At 56.3% G+C, this 11,258-nt stretch overlaps 1 protein-coding gene across 1 annotated transcript; it reads left to right on the forward strand.

Annotated features, from left to right (window-relative positions):
- The first annotated feature begins 1,122 nt into the window (after positions 1 to 1,122).
- On the forward strand, positions 1,123 to 11,006 carry LOC110473255 (cystathionine gamma-lyase). The gene is made up of 12 exons (XM_077785238.1): positions 1,123 to 1,314; positions 3,128 to 3,209; positions 3,742 to 3,837; positions 4,722 to 4,831; positions 5,382 to 5,513; positions 6,703 to 6,760; positions 6,955 to 7,032; positions 7,660 to 7,812; positions 7,918 to 8,039; positions 8,494 to 8,546; positions 9,557 to 9,695; positions 10,482 to 11,006. The coding sequence occupies exons 1-12, from the start codon at positions 1,153 to 1,155 to the stop codon at positions 10,488 to 10,490; spliced, it is 1,194 nt and encodes a 397-aa protein (XP_077641364.1). The 5' UTR covers positions 1,123 to 1,152; the 3' UTR covers positions 10,491 to 11,006.
- Positions 11,007 to 11,258: the final 252 nt, after the last annotated feature.

Consider the following 11,258-nt stretch of genomic DNA (forward strand, 5'->3'; position numbering starts at 1 on the left):
GGACACACAGGGACACACTTAGAGATACCCAGGGCTGAGTGCTCTCACTGGGCTCTCTCCAGGCTGAGCAGCCCCAGCTCCCTCAGCCCCTCCTGGGCACCGAGATGCTCCAGGCCCTTCTCAGCTCCAGGAGCTCCTGGCCCTGCTGTGCTGAGGAGCCACAGCTGGACACAGCACCCAGAGGTGCCCCCAGGGCTGGGTGCAGGGGCAGGATCACCCCTGAGCTGCTGGGAATGCTCTTCCCAATGCACCCCAGGATCCACTAGGCACTGCTGGCCAGGACAACTCGTTGTCCCCCAGCACCCCCAGGTCCTTCCCCCAGAGCTGCCCCAGCAGGTCCCCCCAGCCTGTGCAGTCAGCACACCGCTCCCCTATGGATCATTGCGGTGCTGCCGGATGATCCCAGTGCTGCTGGATGATCCCGGTGCTGCCGGATGATCCCGGTGCTGCGGGGTGATTCCCAGTGCTGCCGGATGATCCCGGTGCTGCTGGATGATCCCGGTGCTGCTGGATGATCCCGGTGCTGTGGGATAATTCCCGGTGCTCCCGAGCGATTCTTCCCGGTGCTCCCGGGTGATTCCCGGTTCCTCCCGGGATCCCGGTGCTGCCGGATGATTGATCCCCGGTGCTCCCGGATAATTCCCGGTGCTCCCGGGTGATTCGTGGTTCCTCCCGGGATCCCGGTGCTGCCGGATGATTGATCCCCGGTGCTCCCGGGTGATTCCCGGTTCCTCCTGGTATCCCGGTGCTGCCGGATGATTGATCCCCGGTGCTCCCGGGTAATTCCCGGCGCTCCCGGGTGATTCCCGGTTCCTCCTGGTATCCCGGTGCTGCCGGATGATTGATCCCCGGTGCTCCCGGGTAATTCCCGGCGCTCCCGGGTGATTCCCGGTTCCTCCCGGGAAAGGCGCCCCCGGGAGCGGCCCCGCGGCGCGCGGCGCCCCCCAGCGGGCGGGCACTGCCTGTGCAGGGCGGGCCCCGCCCCGCCGGCAGCCAATGGGAGGGCGCGAGGGCCGCGCCCCGCCGGCACTGCAGCCAATGAGGAGGCGCGAAAGCCGCGCCCCGCCGGCACCGCAGCCAATGAGGAGGCGCGAAAGCCGCGCCCCTTTCGAGCCCCCTCAGCGCTGAGGGCCGGTCCCGCAGAGCGCGGCCATGGCAGACACGGGGACGCAGGGCTTTCTGCCGCCCTTCAGGCACTTCGCCACCGATGCCATCCACTTCGGCCAGGAGCCCGAGCAGTGGCGCTCCGGGGCCGTGGTGCCGCCCATCTCGCTTTCCACCACCTTCAAGCAGCAGGCGCCCGGCGAGCACACGGTGAGTGCGGCCGCCAGCGGGGCACCGAGCCCCGCACGGGGCTCTGAGTCACCCACACGGACACCGAGCCCCGCACGGAGCTCTGAGTCACCCACACGGACACCGAGCCCCGCACGGAGCTCTGAGTCACCCACACGGACACCGAGCCCCGCACGGAGCTCTGAGTCACCCACACGGACACCGAGCCCGCCTCCGGGCTTGGGCACACCCGGGAGGCCACGAGCATCCGGCGTGTCCCGGCGGGGGTACGGGAGGCGGCCGGTGCGGGGCTCTGCGGGCGCTCCCGGCCGGTCCCGGGCTCTGCGGGCGCTCCCGGCCCTTTCCCCCGGCCGGTCCCGGGCTCTGCGGGCGCTCCCGGCCCTTTCCCCCGGCCGGTCCCGGGCTCTGCGGGCGCTCCCGGCCCTTTCCCCCGGCCGGTCCCGGGCTCTGCGGGCGCTCCCGGCCCTTTCCCCCGGCCGGTGCGGGGCTCTCGCCCGGGAGGCGCTGCGGGCTCCCGGCGGGGCCGTTCCGGAGCCGCCTGCCCGCGGGGCCGGGCCCTGCGCCCCGGGACGGCCCCGCCGGGCAGCGGTGGCAGCGCAGGAGCCGCTGTGCTGCCTTCACCCGAGCCAGCCCGGGGCTCTGCGTGCCGCGGCGGGCGGCGGCCCGGAGCGCTTGGCGTGAGCTTGGGGTGATTCCCGTGTGGAAGGCGGGGGAAGGGGAGCAGGGAGCCCCCAGTGCCCCCAGGCTGGCAGGAATGCTGCTCCAGGGGCTGCCCGGAGCCGGGAATATGGGAGGCTCTCCCGACCCTGCGCCCGCCCCAGGGTCCGGGCAGAATCCCTGCTCCACTACACATACTTTGTGTAAGAGCCTCCTTCGGTTTTGCTCCCAAACTGAGGGAGTATTTCCTAAGGATTTTGTGGATGCCCTGTAGAAAGTGCTGGAAAGGTTTGACGGGACGTGGCACAAAGCTGCCACTCCTAAATCAACACCTGCACCAAACTCGCGCTGTGCTGGTCGGGCAGGAGGAATTTGCTTTGTGACTCCTCATTCCACACAGAATCCCAGCTGTGCTGAGGAGGCCCTCAGGAGGAGTCACGCTGCTGTATCCACATCCTGATGACAGGATCCATGCTTTTGCCGGGGGGGTCTGCAAGAGTGATCTGCAGGATTCCTGACTATGAGGAAGTTGACATTAAAGAGAAGTTCTAAAAGCAGGCAAATCCCAGGGTGCTCAGCAGGTTCTCTTGGTAACAACTGCATCTGTGCATGCATGAGTGGTATTTTCCTCATTAAATTTCCCCAGAATTTGCATAAAAGCTGTGGCACTAGGAAACGTGGTTTGTCAAGAACTGATGAGAGGAGATGCAGGTGCCCTGTGGGTGTGATGGACAAACATTTTTCCTGAGAGTTTCCTCCAGAGAGGCTGAGGAGTCTCCCTCACTGGAGATACCCAGAACTGTGTGGACACGATCCCATGCCCTGTGCTCTCTGCTCCCTGCTGAGCAGGAGTGGGAGCAGGGCACCCTCTCGGTCCTTTCTAGCCTGGCCCAGCCTGGCGTTCTGGGGATGCTTGGTCTGTGTTGCCCGGCCCCTTTCTCCCAGGCCACAGATGGATGTCTGGGGAGAAGCAGGAGAATGTGGCTCCTTGCCCCAGTGCACCCCAGGCCCCTTTCTCCAGGGGGATGCCCAGCTGGATGTTGTGCCAGGACACCCTCCTGCTGCTCTGGGAGGAGCTGGATGCCCTCAGACAGGGCTCTTTAAGGAACCTAGAGCTGCTGTTATCCCAGAATTTCCAAGTGCCCTCTCTGATGTTTGTTTCCTATTCCCACCCCAGGGTTATGAGTACATCCGGTCTGGGAATCCCACACGAGAATGTCTGGAAAAGGCCATGGCCGCCCTCGATGGAGCCAAATACTGTGAGCACCTGATGGGTTGGACAGGGCTTGGGGCAGCCTGGGACAGGGGGAGGTGTCCCTGCCCATGGCAGGGGGTGGCACTGGGTGGGCTTTGGGGTCCCTCCATCCCAAACCATTCCATGGATCTGTGACCACGGCTCTGGCTCTTGGCTGTGGGCAGGAGCAGCTCCAAGGTGGGGAAGAGCCTAACACTTCTGGCTCAGGAAATTCCAGCTCCATGCCTGGGTTTCTCTGCTGCTTCCTCACTGATGGCCTGGGCTGAGCTGGATCCATCTTTGTGCAGCAGCACTGGAGGCAGTGGGAGCAGGCAGCCCCTGGTCCCAGTCTGTCCCAGTCTGTCCCAGTCTGTCCCAGTCTGTCCCAGTGTCCGTGCTGGTTCCCTGCTGTGCACATCCATCTCCTGCTTTCACTGGCTCCACGTTCTCAGTGAGGCAGTGACAGAACAGGTTCTTCTCAGAGGCAAAGCGAGGAAGGCCAAGGCAAATCTGACTTCTTGTGTCACATCAAACACTGATGGTCCTTTCTCCTCCAGGTTTGGCTTATTCCTCTGGCTCAGCAGCTCTTTTGAACATCTGTCACCTGGTGAAGCCGGGGGACACAGTTATCTCCATGGATGACGTCTATGGAGGTGGGTACAGCATTCAGTGTCTTCAGCCTCCTTTGTGCAGGGGATCAAACCTGTCTGTGGCTCTCAGGAGCTCTGAATTTCCCCTGTGGGACGCCCCTGTCCTTTGAAGGCAGTTTTTATCAATCCCCTCTTCCTCACACTGCCCAGTGGCAGGGTGCACCCAGCCCTGCCAGCGTCCCTCAGCAGGGTGAGCTCACTGCAGTTCCTGGGAACTTTCCCCTGCTCCTTTCAGCCTCAGCCTGGGCTGGTTTCTGCAGGGGTGAATTTCACTGCTTCTCCTCCACCTTGGTTTGTTATAAAGAAAGGGTTTCTCACAAAAGAACTTCCCAAACATCTCTCAGATGTTTCCTTCAGCTGGCAGAACCCACCTCCATGTTGCAGCCCTTCATGCTCGGATGGAAAACTGAGTCCCTGGGGATCACCTGGCAAAAGGAGCTGATCAATAAATTTTTAATGCAGGCAGTGTTTCCTGGTAGTGAGTGCTGCACATCCATTGATCCCCCGTTGCTGCTGGATTCTTTACATCTTCCCAGGGAAAGGCTTCAAGGACAGGAAGGAATCATTTTTATTGGACAGATGGGAAAGAGTGGCTGGAGCCTTCCCCTTCATTCTTCTCTGTTTAATTTCCTGATCATAAACCCCACATTGATTTCAAGTACTTCCTAAATCACTCTCATCCCATATTTCCATTATTGCTATTTCATGATCATTGAATCTGCAACAATCTTTTAACTTTGTATAAATAGAGAAAATATAAATGTGCCATTTCTGGTGTGCAGCATAAGCTGTGCCCTCCTGAGTGTCCCTGCATGATGCAGGAGGCTGGAGAGCAGGGAGTGAACATTAAGGAACTTCTTTCATTTTGTGATTTTTGGGTTTTTTAGGCACAAACAGATATTTCCAGAAAGTAGCCTCAGAAAATAATTTGAAAGTAATTTTTGTTGACTGCACAAAACCAAAATGCCTGGAAGCTGCAATTACACCAGAGACCAAGGTAGGAGAGAGGGAAGTGGATTTTAGAGATGTTAAATTGCTTTATCCTTGCTCCTGCTGGATTTGGGGGTGTGTTGAGCTGAGGGGGGGCAGCTTGGGGCTCAGCTGGATCCACCATATCCCACGGTGCTGCCTCATGGAAAGCATCCTAAGAAGGGCAGAAAGCCCTGGAGAGAAAGGAGGGAAAAGGCAAACGGTGAGGAAGAGCAGAAGGAACACCGAGTGCAGAGCCGAGGGTGCTCCGTGGCACTGCTGGGTGATCCCCTGCTCCAGGGGACGGGAACTGTGCTGGAAAGGCTTTGGGAAAGGCTCTGCCCTGGCTGTGGGAGGCCTTCTCCAGCTGGGATGCACTGGGATGGCCCAAACCCAGCCCAGGGAAACCTCCCTGAGCTTGGAGGGACCAGCTGGAGCCTCCCCTGGCTCTGGCAGGGCCACTGCCCATCCCACTGCACCAACCCCACGGGGAGCTGCCACCACTGAACCCCCAGAGCCCCTGGGACTCAGCCCAGCCCTGGGACCTCCCTGACCTGCAGATTTTTGTGTTTGTGCAGCTGGTTTGGCTCGAGAGCCCCACGAACCCCACGCTGAAGGTGATCGACATCAAAGCCTGTGCAGACATCGTGCGCAGGCACCCGGGGGTGCTGCTGGCCGTGGACAACAGCTTCATGTCTGCCTACTTCCAGGTGTGTCACCTGCCCCAGGGCAGGTAATTGGGAAAGGGATTGGAAAGGGATTCTATCAGATCTATTTCCCAGGAGCCCAAGCTAAGCCCTGATGTAGGTTTAAAGTCACCATTTTTGCAGAGTGCAAAGTGCCTGGTTTTGTTCAGGGTACTGTGATCTTGCTGAATTAAGATAACTCCTCAGAAAGTGTTAATGCTCAGCTCAAGCAGCTCTGCAGTTGGCCTGGGACATTGCAGAAGCTTGGGGATTTGCCTTGCAATGTGTTATTCACTTCAGAATTCCCAATTTCCTCCAGACAGGGCTGTGTGGAAGAGCACAGGGAGTTGGTTAATGTGTGTGGAGCAGCCTGGTGTGGAGGGAAAGCCAGTGCTAATGATTAATTGGTGCAAGCAGTAGGTCAGGTACCACACTGGGCTAGGAAAAGGAGAATTTTACAGTGCTCTGTCCATCAATATTGTGTGTAAAAGGCCTTTTCCATGATGGTTCTGGCTGGGCATGTCCACATTCCCTGGGTGGGAGTCTATGTTAATGTGGCAGCAGCAGTTTTTGCATCTATGTGCTTTGTTAAGTTTTAACAGGGATGGCCCCCACTGTTTAGAATGTGTTGATACTATGTGCAAAGTGCCCTAATTAGTGATCAATTAAAAATCTGTCACTGTTCAGCACCTCTTGCCCATCCACCTCCTGGTTTGTCTCACTTCAGGAGGCTCCTGGGCAGAGGGCTGGGAGCTGAGGGGAGAGAGGGCTGCCAAAGGAGCCTCCTTTCCTCGTGTTCTCAGCTCCCCCAGGGCAGGATCTGCAACACCTGGAAAGCAAAGCAGTTCTTTTGCTTTGCAGTTTGAGCCCTTCCTTTCCCAGGGAATGCCCTCTGTGGGTCAGTGCCAGGATTTGTCCCTGCCTCAGCTCAGCAGTAGAACCATTTTTTCCCAGCTCTGCAGTGTCTGTTTGATGTGCTCAGTCTCTTCTCTCCCTGGAGCCTGTGGGAGCTGGAGCAGTGCTTTTAAATCACATTTTCAGAGTGCCTCCCTGTACTGCTGCTTTTAGCACATGTTCTGTTGTCATTCTCAGGTTTTTGTGTTTGTTTCTCCATTCGTTTTTCCTGTGTGAGCTCAGAGCCCTTTGGAAAGGCAGGGAATGAACCTGAGTGCAGCCAAACTTGAATTATGTTGTTATTTTCCTTTCCTTTCAGCGTCCTTTGTCCCTGGGGGCTGATATTTGTATGTCTTCTGCAACCAAATACATGAATGGTGAGTCTGAGAGTTCAGCACATCCTTAGGGCAGGGATGGAGGGAGATTGGGAAGGAATTCCTGGCTGGGAGGGTGGAGATGCCCCTGGAGCAGCCTGGGATGGTGGGAGGTGTCCCAGGGGTTTTATTTACACTTGGGCTTGTGGCAGGAGCCTGGAGTGGCTGATCCCATTCTTGTCCCCTGTCATTTGTAGGGCACAGTGATGTCCTCATAGGCCTGGTCTCTGTAAACCGGGATGATCTCTATGAGAGGCTGAAATTCCTGCAGAATGGTAAGTCCAGACAGGGAATCCTGTTCACATCCACATTGTGACAGGAATCCTGTTCACATCCACAGCTCCTGCTGGGGAGGGCGGGCACGCACACAAGTGAGAAATCTGCCTGGAATGTAAATTAACAGAGCTGGGAAAACTCAATAAAAAAAGTCCCACAAAATGACAGATGTTGATCTCCACTTCCTAAGCACTTCAGGAGAGCACTGGAGCCCATCCTGAACCCACTGATGTTCCCCCCGTGGTTTGGGGGGTTTGGAACTCCCTCACCCATCATGATGGGCCCAATGCAGAATTTTCTTATCTCTGATGATTCCAGCGATTTTCCAGCCTCTTCATTGTCAGGAATAAATTCCTGTCCATGGCTCTGCCCTCTGCAGTGAAGGTGCATTGTGCCCAATAAATGCAATCCTTGAGGTCTGAGCCTGTTAATTGGCCTCATTAATTGGCTCCCCAGTGTGGGAGATGAGGAACAGAGATTGCCTTGGGTGTCTTCCCACGTGTTCCAACCTCAGAAATGCTGGAGATGAGGATGTGTTCGGCTTTGCTGAATGCAGAACACCAATGCTGCTGTGGGATTCTGTGGAATTTGTGGAATTTTCTGGAATTCTGTTCCCATTCCCACAGCCCTGGGAGCTGTCCCCTCCCCTTTTGACTGCTTCCTCTGCAACCGGGGGCTCAAGACTCTGCACATCCGGATGAAGCTGCACTTCAAGAACGGCCTGGCTGTGGCCAAATTCCTGGAATCCCACCCCCGGGTGGAGAAGGTCCTTTACCCAGGTGGGTGGGCAGGGAGTTGGGAGCTGTGGTGCCCCGTGACTGGGGCTGGGTGCCCAGCTCTGCACTGGAATTCACTGGGAATTCTCCCAACTCTCCCCATTCCAGGGCTGCCTTCCCACCCTCAGCACGAGGTGATGAAGAAGCAGTGCACAGGCTGTCCTGGGATGGTCACCTTCTACATCAAAGGGAACATCAAAAATGCCTCTGCCTTCCTCAGGAACCTGAAGGTAAAATAAAGACAATAAAGTCACCCTCAGAGGGAGCTGTAATTGCCCTGCTGAGGGGAGGGTGAAGTGCCTTTTCTTGCCAAGTCCGTTGGCTGTGTCCCACTCCAAATCAGGGATAATTAATCCATGGGGTTAATGAGAGGGAACAAAGGGACGCCTCAGCCCCTTGGAAGTGTTTGTTTGTTTGCTCCCAGGTGAGGCAGGAGCTGCTGCTGGCAAAGGGCTTCCTGCAGGGCAGGGGAGCTGGGGCAGCTCTGCTGGAACAGTGCAGAGTGTCCTCAGGAGGGAAAGGCACTCGTGGGGCAGAGAGGGAGCCCCTGGCTCTGGGAATGCTTGGCTGGGTCCTTGGCCCAGCCTGTGCTGTTGTTTGGCCAGGTGTTCACTCTCCCTGTGCCCTGGGAGGTGTTTGTGTCCTGAGCCCACTCCTGATAACTCCTTTCCCTTTCTGCCATAGGTGTTTACCTTGGCTGAGAGTCTGGGTGGCTACGAGAGCCTGGCAGAGCATCCGTAAGTTCATCCTCAGAGCCTCAAAAAGCTGCAGAGCACCACAGAATTCCCAGAATTTCCCAGCCCCCAAAGCTGTTCTGCTACTTTGCCTGTAGCAGAACTCGGGGACAGTTGTGCAGCACAAATCCAGGGGAGATTCCAGAGGGAGGGAATTCTGTGAGAGTGCAGAGACAGAGGAGTTTTGCCTGGAGGGCTGAGGCACAGTTGGTGTCCATGAAGACAATCCCAGAAGCTGCAGAGTGTTGGGATGAGGAGCAGCTGGGATTGAGGAATGCCCAGCTCCCTGCTCTCACAAGGGGGCACGGTCACTGTGTGCCCCCAGCTGCCTCTGGTCCCTGGCAGGGCCTCCCGGGTGTTTTAAACTGCTCAAAATAGCATCTTCATGGAATGGCATTATTTTACTCAAAGCCAGTCTGCTTTTTAGTGACTCTATTTAAATGTTAAATCATTTCACTTCATGATTTCACAGCAAAACCTGAACCCTTCCAGCAGCTGGAAGGAACTGGTGCCAGTGACTGAGCCCATGGGGAAATCCCTTCTTGCCTGTGGCCTCTGTAGCTGGAGAGAATGAACCCTCCAGAGTCCTTTGGGACAGTTTGAGAAGGGATCTGAGGAACCAGAAGTGAAACCAGGAGATTTTATCCTGGAGGTTGCACATTCCCCACATGCAGAGCTTACAGAGCTTCTGTGGAATAAAAGAACAGCTCTGGAAGGAAGAGGAATAGGAGTGTCTCCTTTGTCAGGTCCAGATTTTTAAGTATCCACTTCTTGTTAATCATTTGTGTCTTGGAGATACATCCTGGAGATGAAATTCCTTGACTTGTCAGCATTCCCACCATTTCCAGGAACTGCTGCCAGGAGCTCTTTGCATCTGTGGGGTCACACAAGAGGCACAGCAGAGGTGTCAGGTCCTGCTGCCATTCCAGGGGTGCTGGCAGGGAACCGCCTGGGATGGTTTCACCAATAAGAGTCCCAAATTCTTGGGATAAAGATGTTTTTTGTCCTTGTAGGGCCATCATGACCCACGCCTCTGTGCCTGAGAAGGAAAGGGAAAAGCTGGGAATCACTGACACCTTGATCCGCCTCTCGGTGGGGCTGGAGGATGAGGAGGATTTGCTGGCAGACCTGGACCAGGCCCTGAAGGCTGCGGTGAGTGGGGAGCTCCCTCCAACAACAATCCAACAGCAATCCCAGCCAGCCTTTCCCAGGGGCTGAGCCTGAGGGACCCTGGGCTGGGGATGGAAAACTCCCTGTTTGCAGCCCTGCTCAGGCACAGTCCCCATGGATTCAGGAGAATTGGGGTGTGCCAGGCACAGTTCCCCATGGATTCAGGAGCAGTTGGGGTGTGCCAGGCACAGTCCCCATGGATTCAGGAGAATTGGGGTGTGCCAGGCACAGTTCCCATGGATTCAGGAGAATTGGGGTGTGCCAGGCACAGTTCCCCATGGATTCAGGAGCAGTTGGGGTGTGCCAGGCACAGTTCCCCATGGATTCAGGAGCAGTTGGGGTGTGCCAGGCACAGTTCCCCATGGATTCAGGAGAATTGGGGTGTGCCAGGCACAGTTCCCCAGGGATTCAGGATCAATTGGGGTGTGCCAGGCACAGTTCCCCAGGGATTCAGGATCAATTGGGGTGTGCCAGGCACAGTTCCCCATGGATTCAGGAGCAGTTGGGGTGTGCCAGGCACAGTTCCCATGGATTCAGGAGCAGTTGGGGTGTGCCAGGCACAGTTCCCCAGGGATTCAGGATCAATTGGGGTGTGCCAGGCACAGTTCCCCATGGATTCAGGAGCAGTTGGGGTGTGCCAGGCACAGTTCCCCATGGATTCAGGCAACTCAAATGCTAAAATGTGACTGTAATTGATGCAAAGGAAAATAAAAATGTGTGGTTGGTAGGGGGACAGAGCACAATGATCCCTCCCTTTCCTTCCTGCAGTTTGCATAAACCCTGAGGGTCAAGAAGGAACCTGGAACTGGACTTGGCTGTGGACGAGGACACGGAAACCAAACCACTCTTGCTTTGCCTTTGGGAATTGCAGCCTGGGCTCCCGGGCTCTCCCGTGCTGGGCACAGCCTGGGCTCTCCCTGCCCATGTCTGGAGCCAGGAGCTGGGTGGGAGCAGCCGTGGGCACCCCGGGAATGTGCTCCCAGTTCTCCCAGCAGAGCTCAGTGTTCCTGCTGCTCCTGCAGGGTTTGGGCGCAGGGGCTGCTTCTGTTACTGCTCTCAGATGATTCTCCTCTCACCCGTCAGCTCAGCTCAAAAACTCGGTTGAGCTCAGATTTATTTTAATTAAGTTAGAAATTTGCCTAAGAGCTTTTTCTTCTCTTGATGTTTTATTGAAAATGAAGTGAAATCCAACACCTGGTAAATAATAACTTTCTAAAGAGGAGCTCTTGTCTCTTAAGAAAAAATCATGTGCTGTGGGTTAATAATTTTAATTAAAACACAGTTTTCCTTTCATTGCTTGTCTTTCCATGTGCACTTGCTCCTTATGTTTAAAATCAGGGCATGGAGTGACCCTGGAGCTGTTGGGATTTTCCCGTGGGAAGGCAGGAGGGGATGGAGCTGAGGAAAGGCTGGAGCTGAGGCAGGACACTTCTGTACTGGCCACTCCCAGAATAACCTTCATTGCACAGAGGGATGAAATCCTGACAAAACCAAAGTGAAGGCGATCCCACCTAACCCTCCTCATTCCACAGCATCCCACACTAC

Source organism: Lonchura striata, chromosome 9 (assembly GCF_046129695.1).
Source record: "Lonchura striata isolate bLonStr1 chromosome 9, bLonStr1.mat, whole genome shotgun sequence".
NCBI classification, from domain to species: domain Eukaryota; kingdom Metazoa; phylum Chordata; class Aves; order Passeriformes; family Estrildidae; genus Lonchura; species Lonchura striata.

Excerpts from the sequence above, each read along its gene's own strand:
- LOC110473255 (XM_077785238.1), top strand. The coding sequence starts at position 1,153 with ATGGCAGACACGGGGACGCAGGGCTTTCTGCCGCCCTTCAGGCACTTC. Across the intron at positions 1,315-3,127 it reads AGGCGCCCGGCGAGCACACG|GGTTATGAGTACATCCGGTC; the intron begins GTGAGTGCGGCC and ends TTCCCACCCCAG. Across the intron at positions 3,838-4,721 it reads CATGGATGACGTCTATGGAG|GCACAAACAGATATTTCCAG; the intron begins GTGGGTACAGCA and ends TGGGTTTTTTAG.